At 37.3% G+C, this 22,631-nt stretch overlaps 1 protein-coding gene across 4 annotated transcripts in view; it reads right to left on the bottom strand.

The window, feature by feature from the left end:
• The window catches only part of DIAPH2 (diaphanous related formin 2), an 815,896-nt gene that overhangs the window by 716,866 nt on the left and 76,399 nt on the right, over nt 1-22,631 (bottom strand). For 2 of the 4 annotated variants that reach the window (XM_070502006.1, XM_070502008.1), the window contains one exon: nt 18,092-18,112. The exons of the other annotated variants lie outside the window; for them this stretch is intronic. In XM_070502006.1, the coding sequence (XP_070358107.1) occupies nt 18,092-18,112 (21 nt within the window). The remainder of the gene's footprint in view (nt 1-18,091; nt 18,113-22,631) is intronic. 4 annotated transcript variants of the gene reach the window in all.

Raw genomic sequence — 22,631 nt, 5'->3', positions numbered from 1 at the left:
CAAATGCTCTTATCAATGGTCTTCTCAAGCCTAGCCCAACTAGACTGTAAGCTCCAGGGCACTTTTTTGCTCTATTTCTTTTTTTCCCCTCAGCACCTAGAAAAATACCTGGCACATTCAACAAGTGCTCAATAAATATTTTTAAATAAATAACATGAGAAACATTGAGGATAAAGAGTGGTGTTCAGGGCCAGCCCAGTGGCGCAGCAGTTAAGTTCGCACGTTCTGCTTCTCAGTGGCCGGGGGTTCGCCAGTTCGGATCCCGGGTGCGGACATGGCACCGCTTGGCACGCCATGCTGTGGTAGGCGTCCCACATATAAAAAGTAGAGGAAGTTGGCACGATGTTAGCTCAGGGCCAGGCTTCCTCAGCAAAAAGAGAAGGAGTGGCAGTAGTTAGCTCAGGGCTAGTCTTCCTCAAAAAAAAAAAAAAGATTGGGGTTTATATAGCATTAAACAGCAGTATAAAAGTCATAATATAGATTTCCTACCTTTGAATCTGGGAGAATTTGTGTACATTTAAAAGCACTGTAGGAACATTTTTGCACCTGTACTTTTAATACTATTAATTTTATTTCTTAAAATTGACATCTATAAGGAAGAAAAGATACTTAAATTTATAAATATATGTGTTTTAACACATTTTAGTGTCAGTTCAGTCTCTCTCACTATTTCCACATGGCAGTTACCTAGGTATACTGTTGTACTTAAGCTATTCTCCTTTCATAAGAGAGCTATATAAACAGGATTTTAAAGAATTAGTTTATTAACAGAAGATCCTTACATAAAGAAATTATCTCATGTTCTACTTTCATCCATAAAATGTTTATATTTATGTAGTCTTTTTCTTTTTATTGATATAATATTTATAGGAAAATAGTTTGAGTGTAGAACCAAAGGATAATTTTGACAATTAGGAAGATGTGACTGGAAAATTCTTTTTTCCCTAAAAGGCAGCAACTCATGCTTATATAATAAAACTTCAGAAATGCTTTATCCTAATTACTCAAAGTAGACTAATGAGAAAGGGCAGAAATCAAGATACAAATATAAAATGGACAGCAGAAGGTGATAGAGGTAATAAGCAGAACCTTCTATGAGAAGGGAAATCTTCCTGTTGGAAGGCTAATGTTCCATCAGTATGGAGGAAATAGATCACGAAGGGCCACAAAACTTTTGCCTAACCTTTACCTGGATCTTACAGACAATATAAACTCTACCGTCAGCTCTGAAATGTGGTAATGCCATGATATTGCTGCCCCCTCATAGCTCCTTGGCCATTTTGCCACATTCTATAGTTTAGCCACACAGATTTACAGGTAAGCATAATTGCTGCTTTTCACAACCCCTCAATCCAGACCATTAAAATTACTCCTGTTTTGGGGCCGGCCCAGTGGTGCAGCAGTTGGGTTCACACGTCCGCATCGGCGGCCCGGGGTTTGCTGGTTCGGATCCCGGGTAAGGACATGGCACCACTTGGCGAGCCATGCTATAGCAGGCGTCCCACATATAAAGTGGAGGAAGATGGGCACGGATGTTAGGTCAGGGCCAGTCTTCCTCAGCAAACAGAGGAGGATTGGCAGCAGTTAGCTCAGGGCTAATCTTCCTCAAAAAGAAAGAAAAAATTACTCTTCTTTTTACTTAAGAGCAGCAAGAATTCCTAATTCCCACCCTTTATCTTGTTTTATTAATTTTATTAAATTTTTAGCTAATTTTAAAGTCCTGATTCAATGTCCCACAAAAGAAAATACATCTAAAATTCACACACATAAACGTATGTTTTAAATAATGGGTATACTAAATTTTCACATTGAAACGGATATTTTCTCTAAGATTGGTGGTTTAAAAACTTTTTTTCCAAAGACTAACCACTTTTTCTAGTATATTAAAGTGGTATTCTATTAGTGGGAATTGATTTTATAAGTCATTCAAGAAGAACAATGAGTCTATTTGGATACACAGAAATATCTAACATCAGGCATTTTATAAAAGAGCTACAGTCCTATTAGACAAAGTGTAGAGATGATCTACACATTTTTTTTTTAGTTGTATGAGGAAAACTCAGATTTCCACAAATAAGTATGTATAAATGTTAAGAGATTGAAAATAGCATCTCTTGCAATCTTAGGATACTTCACCCTTAAAGATGCCAGGAGAAGCTGCATTCTGAGGTGTACACAAAAATGAATTATTCTGGTCTTAGAAATTACTGATCTGGGTGTCTCTGAACACTGGTGTTATGTCTGTAACCTTTTAAAACAAGTAAAGCTCTCATTTTAAACAGAATTGGGGAAAAAATCTGCAGAAGCCTTGAAGCACACCTACGAGAGCCTCGGGTAAGCAGCGTGTAAGGAAGAGAGTTTGAAAAGCATTGCTCTGGATGATCAAACACTATGACAACCCACATTCCTATATGCAAATGTTGCTTTTTTCCCCCAGAAAACACATTTGTGGGTATTTATAGATTCCTGCTTGATAAGAGTTAAAGATAAACTGTCATGACTTTGTAAAGAACAGTGGAACTCTGAAAATAAAGATGTCTAAAGGTATTCTCACTCAAATAGCAATCTGATATAAAATTTCTTATATCTGATAAGATACAAAAGTAGATTTTAATGTTTAGAATCAAAAGGACTATGCAGCAATGAATCTAAGTAAGGCCCAAATATAACAACTGCAGGGAATAAATATGTCATATTAGACATTTCTCTCTCTCTCTCTATTTTTTTTTTTTTTTGGTAAGGAAGATTTTCCCTGAGTTAACATCTGTGCCAATCTTCCTCTATTTTGTATGTGTGATGCTGCCACAGCATGGCCTGATGAGCCATGTGTAGGTCCAGGCATGGGATCTGAATCCATGAACCCTGGGCCACCAAAGCGGAGCAGGCAAACTTAACCACTATGCCACCTGGCCATTCATTACTGTAAATTCCACTATACCTGTCTAATGTTTTCTTCTTCGGGGGCGGGACAGGGGCACACGGAACTGTTCCTGGATGAAAGTTAATAAAGTATTATGGGTATAATTAACTCATAAAGTTCAAATCAAACAGATGTTAATTATTTAATTTCTTCATTTTATTTGTTAATTTCAGTAAGCAATCGAAAGGCTTTAACAGAGTTTCTATCAACAAGCTATGGCAAAGAACTGAATTTAAATAAAGAATCCATTAGTCCATACTAGCATTAAAAAAAATTAAAAGGGGAAGGGGAAATAAGGGAAAGATCTACCTTAAAGAAGAATGCCAGATGAGAAATGTAGATGGGATGATGAAATTAGAAATCGCCATTTTGTAAAGCCCTAGCTATAATCTGCTTCAGGCAAGAATCATCAACCGATGTTAAAACCACGTGAAATGTTGCTGGGGAACAGGTTATTTACGTGACCTCAAAGAATAACCCCATATATCACTTACTAAAATTACGAAGACAAATACAGAAGTTACATTCTTGACCAAATGATCACACTTAACATCATCAATAATGGGGCACTCTGATGTCCACGTGTCTCAGGATGCGATGCACTGAGGACAAACATCACCTACGCAGCATCCTTGACAAAAATGTCTACCTTGAATCTGATTATGGTGAAATAATCAAACAAATGCAAATTGAGAAACTTTCTGCAAAACAAACTGGTTTGGCTTCATCAAATGTTAATGAAATCATGAAATTTTTTTAAAAAGTTTAGAGACTGTTCTAGATTAAAGAAGACTAGGAAGATATGACAAATAAATGTAACACATGATACTTGACTGAATCCTAGAGAAAAGAAGTTACAAAGGACATTATTGGGATAGTTGGGGAAATTTGAATACAGGCCATATATTAGATAATAGTATTGTATAAATAAATAAATAAATTCTCAGAGTTTTAAAATGATACTGTGCTTATACAGGTGAAGGTCTTATTCTTAAGAGATACACACTGAAGTATTTAGGGGTAAAGTGTTACAAATCAGCAACTAAGACTCAGAAAAGAGAAAAAAGGAGAAACAAAAAAGAAAAGACAGATTATAGCAGATATAACATAATGTTAACAATTAGAGAATCTGGGTGAGGGGTGTGGGTATTCACTGTAATATTCTTGCAATGATTCTACAGATTTGAAATTTCTCAAAATAAGAAATTAGAGCAAATAATAAAATGTAGTAGTGAGTTCCTTACACATTCAACAATAAAAAGGACAAAATAAGTAACTATAAAATAATTGATCAATTCCTTTAGTAAAGGTATCGACGGCCAAAGTTCCAATCTTGCTTCAACTCAGTTTAAATGGTTAATCTGTGATATACAAAAAGCGTATAAAATATTTGGGGTTATTTTAATCAACTTCTTAAAATGTGATAACTCAGAAATAAAATTATGCACTTGTATACTCACAATCTGATGTGACATTTTATAATTGGACTACATTAAAAACAAAAGCATGAAATTGTTTGAGCAGCTATTTCAGCCTAGTCATCTGTTTAATACAAGTAATTCTTCCAAATGAAGAGCTTGTTTCATTTGCAACAGTAATTCAACAGCGCCCCCCAAAAGTAATGAAAATAGATGCTTACAAAATTTCATGAGACTTACTGATACATTTTTCTGCTATTTTGTACCCATTCAATACTTCCAGATTTTTCTCCGAATTAGTCATTATCTCATAAATAAGAAAAATGTATCATTATAAATAGTTACCTGAGACAACTGAAATTTAGTATTGTTTCCTATCTTGATAGCAATTTGTGTATTATGTCCATCCAACAGTGGAATAGATCATGGACATTTTCCACTAGATTTTTTTAAGCTATCCAGGAAAACACATAAAAATGGCCTTAACTGTTCACATGCTCAAACGTTACTAAAGATAAAATCATGCCATAACTTTCAAGGCATCCAATGCTTCTTGATACTGAGTTTACATCAGCAGACTGTAATTAAATGAAGTGAGGGCGCCAGGATTGATTAAAACACTACTTTGCTATCAGAAGCTATAATCTACCAAACATTATCTGCATCAGTTTCCTTCATCATAAAATAGGGACACATTTCTGAAGGGGAAGTATAGATAGCAAGAGTGGTAGAAACCATGTAAAAAATATAGCTACGCAGCAGAGACACAATTGGATATGAGTACCAAATTATTAATAGCAATTTATGTTAGGGGCTGGGGGCATGGGTTTCTTCCTGTTTTTTTTCAACTCCATCTCCCTAACTGCGTTATCCAATTTTCTGAACCATATTGTATTACTCTTAGAATGGGAATAACAAACTTGAAAAGCATTTGTTCTAAATCATATATTTGGTTTAAAATGTATATTTAAAGGAATTATAGCCTTTTGTAGTATTTAAACATCTAGCACTACTCAAAAAAAAAAAGCCAAATTCTCAACTACTACCACAAATCTCAAAATAATACTCCTGAAAACTTTCCTACTTCTGAGTTCGTGTATCCTTCATCTAGAAGTAGATATTGAAGCCCAAATTTGTAGAGTAGGTACAATATTCAGCTGGAGAAAAGAGTTCAAATGAAATGAGAAAGGGCACATGGCTGTGCAGCTTAAAACACAGATATTTTAATATTGACATGAAGGATGAGGGATAATCCTCATGGTTGGTTGTACCTTTTCATAAAGAAGGTGACTTTAAATGTAGTCTGTGGTCTGGGAGCCTTCTTAGAAGACCTGAGCTCTTACAATGGTTATAATCGAACTGGCTTCTCAACTGATGATGAGGAAAGAAGGAATGACGTATGAATGCATGCGTCACTGTAAGCTGGCAACAGTTGTGGTTCAGCACTTTCTTCCAAAAATATATATTAGGAAATACCATGAGGATCATTTCTTCCATTATTACCATGACAACGATTTCAATATGTAGTGTGTCTTACAGTTTACAAAGTGCTTCATAATTCTATTAGGATGGCAGGGTAGGAACAGACAAAGAGACGTGGACTCAAGAAAGGTTAAGTGTTTCAACTCAAATCACTCAGCCATGAAGAGAGAGAGCCATGAGCCAAACCCCAGGTCTTCTGAGTCCAAACGCTGTAATTTTCACTATGGTATAATTTATGCTGTAAGCATCCACTTTGTGTGGTGGCTTTCCTATATGATTCACTTTGTCCACCAAGCTGCGGGCAAAAACAATTGGAGGAAAAACTCCACAGGTGAAAGATCCAGGATATTTGTAGTTGGTGTGATGAAGAGCTCTTTTTGGAGTTTCCTAGATAATGGGAAAAGGATGGAGGGAGAGCTCTCAGTATTTCTTAGTCATATCTGTATGCAAAAATCATAGTCACTATCAATAGCAGTGTCACTGCTAAAACTAAGGAACTACACACACACACACACACACACTGAGGAAAATGAGAATGAGAGCATTTAGATTGGGTGTATTATCAAGTAGCACTTACAGTTCTGAGGGTCCCAGCTGTACAGTGCAAAAGCAATTAAAAAGAAGGCAGCACTATATGGAAAGGTTAGAGCAAGTGGGAGAAGAGGGAGCGGAGGGGCCACTTAAATCTACAAGGACCTAAGAGAGATTACATGGGTGATGACGAACAATTGTCCTCAGTGGAAGTAGGAAATGTGGCAAGAGCAAAGAGGCCTAAACTGCAGTAGAAAAAAATTTAGTTTATTCCTGAAAAAAATAAGATTCTAAGATGCTGAACTGCATTTCCAATGGAAGAGGACTTCTGATCTTGCAAAGCATTATGAACGCAGCTTTCTGATTTCAGTTTACATACAGTTCAGTGTCACAGGGGTGGTGAATATGTAGACATTGAACAAAAGGATGTTTAATTATTTTATCACTGCTATAGCCTAGTGTATTTGAAAATGTCTAAGGTGTATTAAGACATAGTTCTTGCCCTTTGAGAGCTTATAAGCATTTTAATTACACAATATTAATTAAACAAAACTAATGTTTAATTGAAATTAATTATAAAAGGCAAGAGTGCATAAGAAAGGTGAACACTGATGATATAAGACTCAAAGAGGCACAATGTTTCATCTACTTTAGACACAGGAAAAATGGCTTCAAAAGAATTAAAGGCCATTGCTAAAAATGGGCTTATTTCTAATATTTATGTTTGGCTCATAGAGCAGCAATATCTCTTTTCTCACATTTTAGTTGCCCAGTATGTTCTGTTTATCTGAGTTGCTGTTACCTGTTTGCGAGTATCTGCTAGGAAAGCACAAAGACCACGTCTGCTCAGTCATTTGGGGCCCAGAGAGCAACACTTGCATAGGGGCATTTAAGTCTCTGTGATGGAGTAGCTTTCCCACAGGCAGGCTGTTGGTGGGGCCTACAAGCATCCTCCAGCTGGTGGAAGATAACAGTCACCTATAAGCAATGGGTGAAGGACTAAATAATAACAATGTTAGAGAAGGGAAGCACGCGTGGTGATGATCATCACCCACAACCGCCTGGAATCCACCAAATTCTTAAGTTTTGCTTAAGAGGCCCAGCTCGGAAGTCAGTCTGACCGGGTTCCAGTCCTGCCTCTCCCACCTACTCACTGTGCAACCACAGACAATGTCCTTGCTATTCTAAGCCTCACTTTCCTCATCTATAACATGGGGGTGATCATGGTCACGAGGATTAAGTTAGTTTTTACACGGAACTCGCTTAGCACCGCTCCTGGCACTCAGTGTCCTCTAAAGGTCAGCTACTATTAAGTGTTAAATATAAGAGAATAAAGATCATACACTGCATTGGTTTGCTAGGGCTGCCATAACAACAACAACAACAAAACACAGAGGAGGTGGCTTAAACAACCAAAATTTACTTCCTCACAGTTCTGGAGGTGGAGTCTGAGATCAAGGCGTCAACAGGGTTGGTTTCCTCTGAGGCCTCTCTGCTTGGCTTGCCGATGTCCGCCTTCTCCCTGTGTCCTCACAAGGTCTTTCCTCTGTGCATCCTCCTGGTGTTCCTTTGTCCAAATTTTCTCTCATAAGGACAGCAGCCAGCTAGATTGGATGAGGGCACACCCTAATGGCCCTCTTTAAAGGCCCTATCTCCAACACATTCTGAGGTACTAGGGGGTTAGGGCTTGAACATATGAATTTGGGGGGAGATAATTCAGCCCATAACATATACCTTCTCTCATTCTAAGCAAAAGCATTCCACCCCATAAGAAAATCTGAAATAATTTTGAGGAAAAGTCTCAGTTCTCTTGTAACTTCTCAGCTTTCGAACATAGAGGGAACCTATGTAAGCTCACTTAACTTTGAGAGGATGGACAGATGGATCAAAAGATACAGACAGACACACTATATCTAGTGTACGGTTGCCAATCACACTTTGTAAAACAGCCCTCTGAATGTAAAACTACTCTGCCAAAAAAGCATCATCATCAATGAGCAGAAATGATTTACCTAAAGTGAACAAAGTAGTTACAGTACTCAAAGCACAAGAATTACATATTGCACAGGCAATTATTTTCTCCTTAGATCACAAGTTCATTGAAGAAAGGAACCATGACAGGTGAGTAAAAATTTACAAACAGATCAGCATATAAACTGAACCCAGAAAGCTTTTTGTGTCTTTGATTGATGTTCTTAAAATTCATTTTTGTTTTCTATATTGTTTCGATAGTTAATTGCGGCCGCAACTCTAATAGCACATGAAGTTAATGTACTGATCCTGGGATGTGAATTATGGTGACCACAGTAAAAAATGACCTTAAATGTTCCTAGTCACATGACCATAATTTAGCGATGCAGGCCCACAAAGCGTTTCATGCGGGCATATAAACAGGATACTAATTCAAGTCATGAATACCTGTTGACCACTGACAGGAAATAATTTGGCCAGTATATACCACTCAACAAAACTCCACGAGACAAGGCCAGACCCCAGGATTTGGAGATGGAGCCAATGTCTTCCTGAAAAAATTGATGTACAAACCTACAGAAATACATATAATATGTAGCTCAAATGAGAAAATACAAAAAAAGGGCTTTAAAAACGCTAAAGCACTTTATAAATCTAAGGTGGCATTCTGAAGATGATTCTATTCTGCCCTTAGCCCATTCAAAGGAGCTACTTTTGGTTCAATCAAACCATCCTTTCCTAACAGATAAGCAGATAGAAAAAACATGATTAACTGAAATAGGAAATGGAATCAAATATGTGAGAAAAAAGCCAAAATTTGATATAGAGCAAGCTAACTCTTTAATATTGATCAGAATCTTTTTGTTTCCACTTTTTCCCCTGCTGACAAGGCTAACTGGAGCAAGAAAACATTGCCTCATAAAAAATATCCCTGTGTCATTCCACTTTAAGTTTCATAATGGCAACAGGCAATTTTACACAGAGTTTCTAAAGGAGACATAGTATAGAGACTATATTACTTAACAACAAAAACAAACACAGAAAAACACCCATATAATTATCTCATGCTATATGGCCAGTCAAAATTTTTGCCATAGTTGAATTTTTGTCATAGTTTTCCATCAATGTAATATAAAATAATGGCTATACTAGTTTTAAATGTCTTATACCAAGCATTAGATTTTAAATGCATCCTTTTACCTGATTATATACACAGAGACATATCCTCAATAAAAATTTCTAACATGATCACAATCAAAATACACAGGAAATAAAGTCGCAGTGCAGAATCCTACATGAAGAGTACATCTTTTTGTTTCCAGTATCAGGATATAAAACATAACTGCCCCATACTCATAAATATTAATGTGATCAATTTACAAAATATATGTCTAAGCATAAAGTCAACATTCATACTGTCTTTCAGACATTTCCAAATGCCCAAGGTAAGACAACTTCCTAATATTTTATAATCTACATTATTTTAGCATTCTTTAAACAATGAATTTAATCTGGCATGATGAAACAATGTAATTATGACAATGCACTGGAAGGCAAGGGATTGATAAGAAATTGTTCTAAAACTGAATGGAAATTTAAACAATAAAACCTTTCAAAACATATGCAGATACTCCTATCCAAAACAAGCATAATCCACAAGCCGGGTTGTAGTATTAAAACATAAGGAAATGGGAAGGTAGCTACTTACTGCTCATAATGAATGTAAAATTAGAAAAGACCAAAATTGGAACTTTAATAGTGCTCCTGCTATTTTTAAAAGATCACTTATAATATACCATCATTAAACAGTCTCAGGTCTTATTTTCATCTGATTACCAAATGAGTTTTCCTACTTTATATACACTAGTTAAAAATAATTGCATTGGTTATTTTTATTCTGATTCAATTTAGATTTTTAACAAAATTGTCACCACCATAAAACTAAGTATTTTACAGTAGCAACTATCCCACAATTTCTAAACCCATAAGAAAAAACAATCAAATTGGAGCGCAAGAAAGTCATGTTTTCTTATGAAGCAGCTACTTCCAACTCCAATAATCAATGTTTTGTCTCCCCCTTCTGGACTACACAATTATTAAAAAAAAAAAAAACGGCAAAGATTTGATCTCTTTTCACAGGGTATATTCAAATTTTAGTCGGCCTGACACAAGTGTAACATTACATGAAGTAATCATTAAGAGACTATTCAATCAGTAGACTAATAAAACTTCAATTTAATAACGCAATAGCAGCTTAACAGCCCACGAATACATACTGCCACACTTAGTGATATTTTATGGGTAGTATGATTAATTACTACGTGGCTTATAGGAAGGAACACATCAGTGGCATTTTGGATTTCTTACTTTGAGCCTGGCCATAAGTTTATACTTTTAACAAGAACTTTCTTTCGGTATGACCTTCTTCACCAGCCTGGGGGAACAAATTCCTTTGGCTCTATTTTTTTTTTTTTTAAAGATTTTATTTTTTCCTTTTTTCTCCCCAAAGCCCCCCCATACATAGTTGTATATTCTTCGTTGTGGGTCCTTCTAGTTGTAGCATGTGGGATGCTGTCTCAGCGTGGTTTGATGAGCAGTGCCATGTCCGTGCCCAGGATTCAAACCAACGAAACACTGGGCCGCCTGCAGTGGAGCGCACGGACTTAACCACTCGGCCACGGGGCCAGCCCCTCCTTTGGCTCTATTTTGAGAAAAAAGGCCTGCAATATTCACTCAATCAGAGCCGGTGATCCCCATGCCCCGTTTGGGAGAAAGAAACATACATCTGTACCTAAACTTCACCCATGACAGGGTTGTCCTTTTGACTCAGATTATTCAGAAATTTTCCAAAAGATACAAATGTGACATCTTCATCATGTAAAATGGCTTATCTGATGAGCAATACTATAGGCCATGAAAATGATTAGCTCCTTTCTATCCGGGTCCACTGAGTTCCCTAGAAGGACACAGGGCCTTCACTGCCTTATACAGATATGGAGGCTTCAGTTATAAACAAGGAAATGTTATTAGAAAGATAAACAACAGATTCAGCAGCACTGTGCAGAGAGTATAATTAAAATAGTAAAAGTAGGAGTTTGAAACAGAGAACCAAATTATAAACTCCTACTCTTAATGCTATAAGCACTAAAGAAATATTGTGTGGCAATCACTTTATTCTTGTGTTTGGGATTTTACTAATGTCCCCTTGATTAACATGTCTAACTGAACTCATCACCTTGCACTCCAAACTTAATCTTGCTCCTGACTTCTTGGTGAACACTGAAGCCACCATCGTTTCAGTTACCCATGCTTGAAATTTCAGTCAGTATTCCTTCACTTGCCGCCTCTACCCTTTTTAACCATTTGCTGAGGCTATTTTTCTTTTTTTTTTTTTGAGGAAGATTAGCCCTGAGCTAACATCTGCCAATCCTCCTCTTGTTTCTGAGGAAGACTGGCCCTGAGCTAACATCCATGCCCATCTTCCTCTGCTTTATATGTGGGACGCCTACCACAGCATGGCGTGCCAAGCGGTGCCATGTCCGCACCCGGAATCCGAACCGGTGAACCCCAGGCCGCCGAAGCAGAACGTGCGAACTTAAGCACTACGCCGCCAGGCCGGCCCAAGGCTGACATATTCTACTTCCACAATCTCTCTCCCTCTTCTATACCCTCCATTTGGTCCTGTCTAACCACTCTCCAGTTCAGGGTCTTAAAACTTCAGCTACTGCAACAACCCCCAGCTTGCTCTCCCTGCCGTACCGTCTAACTCCTCCAATTTCCATTGCTCCATTTACCTTCCCCAAATACAGCTCGGATTTTGTCATTCCATGGCTCAAAACCTTCCAGGACTTCTCACTAGTAAAGTACCAACTCCTCAACATGTTCCTTCTAAAATGACTTCAACCTACCTTTCCAAACTTACAACCCACCACTATGCTTAACCATGTTTGTCGTCACCTTAACGAGCGAGCTCTTGGGGTTGGGTATTAAATACCCCCATATTTCCCCTTGTTCGCCCCACTCCAACTATAGTGGCCTCTTTGCTATTCTTCAACAACTCAGAGCACACTCCTGCCTCAAATCCAAGACACTTGATGTTCTCTCTCTGCCTCTGTAGCTCTTCCCTAGATATTGGCATGGCTCTCCCCAATTTTATTCACGTCTCCCTTCAAACGTCGTACAGCTCGCCTATCTAGACTAGCGCATCCCTCATCACCGTCTGCTTTCTCATCTTGCTTTGTTTTCCTCCATAGCTCTTCCCACTCCCTGCCATTATACTTAATACGTGTCTGATTGTCTGTCTTCCCAAGTAGAATGTAAGCTCCGTGAGGAACTTACCTGTATGGTTCATCATTTGAGCACCTAGAATAGTGCCTGGCACATAACAGGAGCAGTAACTTTTGGTTCAAGAAAGGCATCAAACTGTGGTGAGAGAGGTTAACCAGGTCACAGGGAATGAAGGAGTGCTGCTTCAAACAAATTCAAATTCAGGTCTTTCGGATGCTAAAACACCAGCCCCCAAATCCCCTACTGCTACCCCAGGCATTCAAGTATTTATGTCATTAAATTACCATAAGCTAATATACTATCTGATATACGTATCATATCATATCACATATATGATCAATATAAATTTAACAGTGTAAGGTCTGGTCGTTATAATTCTATTTTCCAATTATCACATGTAATCACGTCAGTTCTTACTCTTTGTTTCCCACAGAAGAATGGTTCTTTCTCCACCTGTGGATAAATTATTCCTGGCTTGCAGCGAAATCAAATCAATCATTTTAGCTGTTTTCTAAATCTGTTTTCTGCAATGTGTTACTAAACAATAAAAACAATTTATTTTCCTTCCAAAGTTGTACAACACTTAGAACTAGAAGCCAGTGAAAAACGCATTCAGGTCCTTCCATCTTTATCCTACTGCAAATTCTCCTTTGCTATTTTAAGATATCTACAGAAGGATATTTTATCATTTCCCTTCATAGATGATATCTATAACAAATCTCCAACTATTTTATTAAATCTTTAAAATAACCTTGTCAATATGATCTTGAGACCACAGACGGATTTTTCATTTTTTTCTCAAAGTCCAGCAATAATCTATACCACATAACACACAGCTTCTAATAAACAGGCGAAGCCGTCTCCTTTTTCCATCCAGCTGAACCTTTCCCACCATTCTCGACCCAGAATAAATCCCATCAAATAGCACACATCTTGAATATTTAGCCAAAAAAAGAGGCAGCTCATAGACTTATCTCATTTTACCATGTAATCTTCGTGTTTTTATGTTTTTCATACCAAGTACTTTGTAGAATTCAGTACATTTAATGAAAAATGTAATTTAGACCTACTATTTGCAAGCCTCTTTGTATGTTAAATATATTAAATATAAACAATAAACTTCAAATTCAGCCTGAATTTAGTATTGCTATCCTCGTTTTATGGATGAGGAGACTGAGGTTCAGAGAGGTTAAGTAAATTGTCCAAGGTCACACAGCTAGGATGCAGCAGAGTGGGAATCTGAACCAAGGGCCACCTGCCTCTACTAAAATCTGCATCCCTTCAGAGGATCTATACTGTGGACATAAAAAGACAGACCCCTAGGGTGAGAGTATTATTCAAAGATATACATTACTATAAACTAAAGTAAAATAGGAGTATTGTAACAGAAGCCAGAAGGAACATATAACGTAATAGAAAGTATAAGATAAAGTAGAAACGGATTCCATAAAAGAGTTAAAAATAAAGTGCTACAGAAGTTCAAATCAATTACTAAGTGGCAACTGGGGTTGGGGGGGAATGGGGTGGGAATCAGGATAGCTTCATGGAAGAGCTGTGGAGGATGGCAGAATGTTGACAAAGGAAGAAAACATTCTATGCAGAAAAAGATATAATGAGCAAAGTCAGCAGCAAGACTGCACAAGGCAGAGGGGCTGGTTATGTTCAGGTAACAGGCAGTTTTCCAGCCTGATTTTTAAAGTAAAATTTATAAAGGAGAATAGTGAAAAGTAAGGCTGACTGCAGTTTGAGATGGAGAGGAACTCAATTGCCTCCATTTCTGCTTCTAATCAACATTGGACAGACAAAAGAAAGTCAGGGCCTTGCAGACCTGCTTCATTACATATTCCATCTTTCTAGTTTCAATCTGGCTTCTGCATCACTCATTTTTAGGCCAATATATATAATCTCTAGGCAACCATAGTACTTAAAGTGGTTATTCTAGAATTTCTTCTCTCTGGAACGCTTCTATGAAATTCTTATCTGCTCTTTTTGCTTGAGGAAGATTGTCCCTGAGCTGACATCTGTGCCAATCTTCCTCTATTTTGTATGCGGGATGCCGCCACAGCATGGCTTGATGAGTGGTGTGTAGGTCCGCACCCAGGATCCAAACCTGTGAACCCTGGATCGCTGAAGCGGAGCACCTGAACTTAACCACTATGCCACTGGGCCGGCCCTACTTCCCATCTTTTGAACATTAACGAGACCATGAAAAATGAGCCCTTTGTACCTGACTTTCACCAGAGTGATTTGAAATATTGTTTTTTCACTCCTCTCTCTAGTCTCAAGAAAACAACAAAAAAATCTTTCCCTTTAAGGCACCCCTCCCACCTAAACTCTAGAACAAATCCCTCATCATTTCCTCTAGAAGTTCATTCCTATCGTTCTCCCTTTAGAGCAGGATTTGCAAACTCCAACCTGAGAAGCAGGGCATAGATAAGACAATCGGTATGAAATAGTTTACATTGCAGATCATGCATAACCCCTATCTTATCATGCTGTCTTTCGAAACACCCTCGGACAAGGCAAAACTTTTCCACGAACGATATACAGCCTGCTAGCCTGCCACTTGGCAACCTTTACTACATTGCATCTTCAGGCCCTATCTTTATTCTGTCTACCTGTCTGTCTTCCCCATTAGACCTAGTATTTTGAGGGCAGGAGCTATGTTCATTGGGGAAGAAAGACATAGAAATAATTGCTTATAATAAAATAGGTTAACTATTATATACAGCTAAACACATGGTGCTTTGGGAAGGAAGGCGTTATCAAGGGGAGATTCTCCTTCTAAGATTGACATGAAGCTTAATCTTGATGGATATTTAAGAGTTTGCTGGGCACACTAAAGAAAAGTGCATTCTAGCTCAAAGAAATAGAATATGCTTGATTTAGAGGTACTAAAGAATAGGATGTTAAGGAATTGCCAAGTGTTCCTGTGCAGATAGAGGACAGGCACACGTAAGAATGCAGCTGGAGGTAAAGTTAGAAGAGGAGGCGGGGAGAAGATCACAAAGGGCAACAGGGAGCCATCTGAAAGTTTTAAAGGGGAAAACAGCATGATCTCTGGTAAGAGGGCAGAACACGCATGTGCGGGGAAACAGCGTGAAGACTACGAGACTACTTAAGAGTCCCCAGCAATGACAGGCGTGTGAAATGATGAGTTGGCACTAAGGAAGCAACAGTGTGGGTAACTAGGGGAGGGAGTTGAGAGTCATTTGGGAGAAATAATCAACAGAACTCGGTAACTGCACGTGAAGGAATTGGTAATACTTCACTGGCTTCGGGCATAGGCCGTTGGATTGCTTATGGCACCAAGACCAGAAACATAGGCTGGCTCTGGCCCACGTTAAACTAAGCTTAAGGTTCCTTTATCACCCTCACTGCTTCACACACAAGTCTCCTAGGTAGACTCTGTCCTAACCCAGTATCTCTCCAAGTGTGCTCCTCAGACTACCTTAACAGAATCTATGGTGCTTGATAAAGACGCAGAGTTCTTGGCATGTTGATACACTTTCAAGTTTGAGAACCACCATTAGCCTAATCCAGCCTACCTACTGCTATCAAATTTATTTTTCTTAATCCCTGCAGTCCTCATGTTACCCCCTTGCTCAAACTAATTTCGAATCTTCTGCCCGGACATCAAGATCCACTTTCAAGTTGATTTTTGAATCTTTCCAATATACATTCTTTGTTCCAATAAAGTCAACCTCACCTCTCACTTCCCTCTTCCCGCCCTGAAATACACTTTGGTTCTTTCTCCGAGCCTTTGCAGTGAATATTACTTCTATAATCTGAGAGCTTCTCCATAGTCTCGTCTCCATAGTCAAATCCGAGTCATCAGGGCCAGCCCGGTGGCCGAGTGGTTAAGTACACACGCTCCGCTTCGGCGGCCGAGGGTTTAGCCCATTCGGATCCTGGGTGCAGACATGGCACCGCTCATCAGGCCATGTTGAGGTGGCATCCCAGATGCCACAACTAAAAGGATCCACAACTGAAATATACAACTATGTACTGGGGGGATTGGGGGAGAAAAAGCAATAAAAAAAATTTTCTTTTTAAATCCCAGTCATCATAACTCATTCTTGCTGAAAGCCCAGCTTAAGTCCAGAAATTTGCATAGAATTTTCTCTAATTACCCTAACCCTACTTCTCTCTCCTGCTGATGAGTTCCTATTACACTTACAATCAGCACACAATATTTCAGGTTGGATTATTTCCACATATATTATTGCAACTATAAGGCCTTATCTCATTCTTATTTTCCAGCACTCAGAGCACCTAGCACAGTTCTTGGCACATAATAAGCACTAAAGGAATATCTGCTGATTTTTGGAATTATCCTTAAAGATTGATGTCTTTTTCCCCTAGATGTCAGACGAATTAAAAAAGAAAAAAGAAATCAATTTTTTAAAGCAAAATAAATATTAAATACATTCAGTATTCTAGATATTACGGTACTTGGTAATTTTAAAGATAAGGTTTCCGCCCTGTCTCTAAATACAGACTGCTTAGTCCTGAAGCCAGGGAATTACAAATAGCTCTCAATTACAATATAGGCCACTTTTGGTGTATTATGTGACAGTGTATCATGTAATTATGGCACGGAAGTACAGTGCCTTGCTTATAAAACCTTTAAAAGACAGTGACAGAAAGAAGCTTAAAAGATAAAGTAAGCCAATCACTTCAATTTCTCCATTTAATAACTGAACCTCAGAGAGATTACAGGACTTGCCCAAAGTCACAGAGTCAACTAGTAGCACTCAACAAAGACAGGCACCCAGGCCTCCTGACTGGACATAAGGGTTGTTTTCTTTATGCTGTGTGCTCAGTGTCAAAGTGAGATATTTTATTTTATTATTTATTTAATTTTTTTGGTGAGGAAGATTGGCCTTGAGCTAACATCTGTTGCCAATCTTCCTCTTTTTGCTTGAGGAAGATTGTCGCTGAGCTAACATCTGTGCCAATCTTCCTCTATTTCATGTGGGATGCCACCACAGCATGGCTTGCTGAGTGGTGCCAGGTCTGTGCCCAGGATCCGAACCTGCGAACCACAGGCCACCAAAGTGGAGCACGCGAACTTAACCACTCCGCCACCAGGCTGGCCCTGAGATATTTCAATAAGAATTCCTGTTAGCATAAACCAACATTTTAGGAATCTCTCCCTGGCATCCTGAGAAACTGCTCAAAACACAAAATCACATCAGAATCATAAAGACCAACACAGGCACAATTCCAAAAAAAAAAATTAAACTTTCTAAGAGAAAATATACAAGCACATTCTAGTTCTAAAACATTTCCACAAACCACCAGGAAAATACTTACCATAGCTAAATTTTAATCACCCAATCTTAATATTCATTTCACTGCTTTGGTAAAACATACACCAACAGAAGAACCAAACGTATAAACTACTATAAGCAAAAACCATTCAATTCTCAAAAGCATGAATTCACATCTAAGGGTAAGACACATCTTTTGTACTCACCGTAACTTTACTTCCAACTATCTGCATGCAGTGGTCAACGGAGAGTGGTTATGGTGTAAAAAAAAACAAATAGCAACAGTATTAGTAATCAGAAGCTTTTCACTGAAGTTAAGTGTTTAGTAAATTAGTAAGTAGCTAACCCTATGTATACTCTTAATACTTCAGATCTAGAGGCTAAAACAAACATATCAGTATAATTTCCAGCATATTTCAAAAATGTGTTAAGTCTGAGGAATAAGGATTCCCAAATAAAAGATTATTACTATTTGAGGATTTCTTAAAAAAATGTACTGTAACGGGCTTCTCATAGCGTACAATCTAAATATCAAATAATGCAACATTAAGTGAAATCAGGCATCAGATATTTCACCAGCCCACAGCCCCTCAAAAAAATTATCAATAGATAATTGATTTTTTTCTCCAAAGACTGCTTTTTTTTTCTTTCCTTGTTACAACAGGTATACTATTAAGGTTGAAATAAGGTATTTTAGAATATAAATATTGCATTTAAAGTCATGCATTAAGAAATGAACTTTAGGTTGAAAACTGGAATATTTTATATTGCTATGAACTTAAGGTTTATAATATTGTTTTGTATTATACTTGAAAATTACAAAGAAGATAGATTGCTTATGATTCTAGTTTTCTAGGTCATCCTAGCATTTCTATTATAAGATCAGAGTTTTCTATTTAATGTGAAGACAAAGAAGCATTCGACATCTAAACATGCAGATATTCCTAAGGAGGGAACAGTTCAAAAATTGCAACTTTGAGCTTTCCTAATAGATAAGACATAAGAGAATTTCTAAAAGGCAGAATTGTGTCTAAGAAAGCAAGAAGCAAAATCATAGTCCTAAACATAATTTTATGCCAAAATCCAAATATAAGTCAAATCATTATTATCAGATTCCTACACTTGAATATCAAGCAATGACCAAAAAAGAGCTAATCGATAATCTAAAACCATTAATCCAATAGCAATTAATATCAATACGTGTTCTATTTTTCAGCTAGTACTTAAAAATAAAAATCCAATGTAATTGAAATCCCAGTAAGAATCCTAAATTGAACAGGATACCACAAGACACAAAAAGATAACGACAGTTTCTAAGTAAATTATTTCAGAGGAATCCATGAATTTCCACAGAGAGAAGGAGCTTTCTTAAATATTCACTCAACAGACTATTTGCAGGCAGTGATTACTGAGTTAAATAAAAGCCTCTCTGATGCCATTATCAGTCTTCTGAATTGAAAGATATGCTATTGACCTAAATTATTTCCTCGCACTAAAAAGACAAAGGTCTTATTTGTCCCTTGTTTATTTAGCACAGACATGAGACTAAAAAAAGAACGTGAGCCTGTCTTAACAATTAAGGCAGGTTTATACTCAGTGAAACGACCAGAATATGGCCCATTTAATGATTCATTCAGATTGCAAAATGATTGCATTTAACTAAAGCACATACAGCAAATCGATTACATGGCCAAGGGAAGCTAAGAGAAATTGGTTTGGTCATGTTTGGGTTCAGTTGTTTCACCATATTCAAATGATGTCTGGAAAAGAAGACCTGAGAAAGAAAATATCTGAAAATGGCAAAAGCAAAAGTACAACACACACATACACACACACACACACACACAGAAATGCTGCAACTTTCAACTGCTTATTATACTGACGAATCCAAAACAATCTATAGATGTTTCTGCTATCACTATTTTACATTCTTTCCTTTTGAGATTTTTCTTAAATCAATGACACCTCTCAATGGATCATGTGCCTTCAAAAATAGAATTTTACATATTTTAAAATCTCAACTTCAAGGATTGTGATTTAAGGTAGAAATATTCTAAGAAGGACACTGGCATCTGGCAAACTAACGCTAGGATTTCAGTGACTAATTTTTCCTCATAAATGTCTGTGTATGCTGTTAAGATATAACATGCAAGATTCCCTCTAAATCCCTGATGTTTTGCTCCTCTTTCAGGATTATGAATTGGTGTGACCACGTTGGCATATTAACAAAGCTTGGTTTTCCATTTCTGAAAAGAAATGCTGGTGTTTTGAAAATATAGACTCTTCCAGATTATTTGTGGCCAAATTATCTACACGTAGCAACTACCCTAAGTCAGGTCCATAACCACACTTGCTACAACGAGCAGACGAGTCCAGCTCATGCAGACAAGAGGCGGTTCTCCAATCCCTTATTTAAAGTCCAGTCATCACCGACAGAGTTACTCCAGCCACTTTTTCCTTTAATATTCACACAACTTATTCTGTATATCCATGGGACTTTCAGAGGAAAAAATTAAGCAATAGTTTCCATCATTATCTTTTAATTTCCTCTATATTCTCCTATTCCATGCTAATTTTAACAGTTAATTACACAACAAAAGACTCTCCTTTGCTTTAGGAACAGGTTTTGAGCACACACCTGTGTATAGTTTCATCTTGTTTTATTGTCCTCGCCCAGGAACCTAGGAGAATGTTGGACATTTCTTATTGAGTTCATATTTTGTTTGTTTGGTTTTCAATTCCATACAAAATGACTAATGCAAGTGTTAAAGAGGGAAATGTACAATTTATGTTTAAACGTAAATATAATTCTCACATGTTTTACATGTGACTATAAAACATTTTTCCACCAGGGACTCTAGTGGAAAAGAGTTTGACTACTTATAACGCACTTTCATAAAGAAGTGGTTACAATCACATCTACTTTAAATGAGGAAACATTTTTAATCAATGCATTAATATAATGAAAAAGTAAGTGTAAAAAGTATAAGACACGCAAAGCATATCTAAAGCCCAAGGGAAGACAGAGCATGGAAACCTTGGTTACTGGAAGGTAAATGGCCATATGTTAGGTTATAATTGATGCAAATTTTATTGTCACGATCATGAAGAGGTCAAAAGACGAGAGGATCGCTTGTCACTGAATGGCATCCCTCTCACCTTCAAAAGGAAATTATATAAGCAATTTTCTTTGTTTTAGCAACAGAAAACACCGTACTAATGAATGTCTCCCCAAGGTGAGAAAGCTTTAAATAGCAACAGGCTTTCTTTCATCATAAATTTTGTCCAGGAAAAATATTAGCCAATAAAGTGTATAATCTTGAACTCTAATGAAAGTGCTGTCCACAGGGCAGGTGCTCATATGTATGCTGAATGAAACAAGTAGGAGTCATAGATTAAACAGTTGCAGCACTGATTTTGAGGCTAACGCCTCAAACAAAGAATTTTCAAGTCTTTTGAGAAACATTCAGTTTCCATCTTTCAAAGAAAGCAATTCAAGAGAGCTCATCCAACATCTACCCAAACTTTAGCATTTTAATCTGAAAAATGAGTATGTAACTTAAAGGTGCATTTCTTTGGTCAGTTGAAGAGGAAACGATATGAGAAGAAATAAAAACAAGTTCTATAGAGACACAAAGCAAAAATCAAAAGGTTAAGGAATAAGAGCTTCATACAATCTTCATTATACTCAGTCTCACTTACACAACGAAAAACAACAAATGAGCCAGGAACACTAACAAAATCTTATCAGTAAAACACCACATGATCATTCATATATTATCTGTACTTTGCAGTCAGATTTGGTTATATAGATTTAGCAGTGTATTTGCCTTTAGGTATTTGAAAAATAACACGGAATGTACACCCTGCATTTCCTAAAGCATTTTACTGTGAACAATAACTGGAGTGCAAAAATGGGAAGAGATTCATCAGAATTTCAAAGTAAAACCCTATGCATCACTTCATTCTATTGAAAACGACGCTCACGGCAAATTTCACTTATCACTTCAAACATATTTCTGCCCTTGGATACCAGAAGCAAATTAAAAACCATGCTGTTGCTCTGCTCTGGCAGAGCTGCAATGCGTTATGTTTAAATAGTTCAGCATTCAGATTTAGCTTGCTTAAAGTACAGTATAGAATCAACGCAATCATAGAATTCAGGGCAAGACTCATCAGTACTCGCCACTACAATTAGTGTCCTAGTGACATAGCGCTAACAGCATAGCCAAATAATTTTACAAGATATTTTTCCAATAAAGAACTATTTTCTTCACTGGTCAACTTTTTAGATTTAAAATATGCATGTTTTAAATGTAAATGTTTGCATATGTTTTATACATATATACACACACACATAAAATATACCACACACATAAAATCAGTCTGTGTGTATATATACACACACACATATATAACATATACACACATATATAAACTCTAGATGTGAAAAACTTTTTCTTTAGGAAAATGTAAAAGATGCATTTGACCATTTCAAAAATACGCTTTTTTTTTTACAGAGAGAAGTCAAACCTGGAAGCACCTTAGGAAGTGAAGAAAGCAACATATTCCATTAAAACACGAGGTTTTCCCTGCCAGTAACAAGTCTTTTCAATGAACCCTACTTTCGAGTCTTCTGAGACTCACATAAAGAGATTTGATTAAAGCTTCTAGGCAGCGCCCTCCTTCATATTAAATTAAGCTGTACAATAGCAATTGTGAGGCAGTTTACAGAGCTCACATCGC

The sequence above is a fragment of the Equus asinus genome, chromosome X (genome assembly GCF_041296235.1).
Source record: "Equus asinus isolate D_3611 breed Donkey chromosome X, EquAss-T2T_v2, whole genome shotgun sequence".
Lineage (NCBI taxonomy): Eukaryota > Metazoa > Chordata > Mammalia > Perissodactyla > Equidae > Equus > Equus asinus.
The sequence above is the reverse complement of the archived record's forward strand: the minus strand, read 5'-3'. Positions and strand labels throughout refer to the sequence as shown.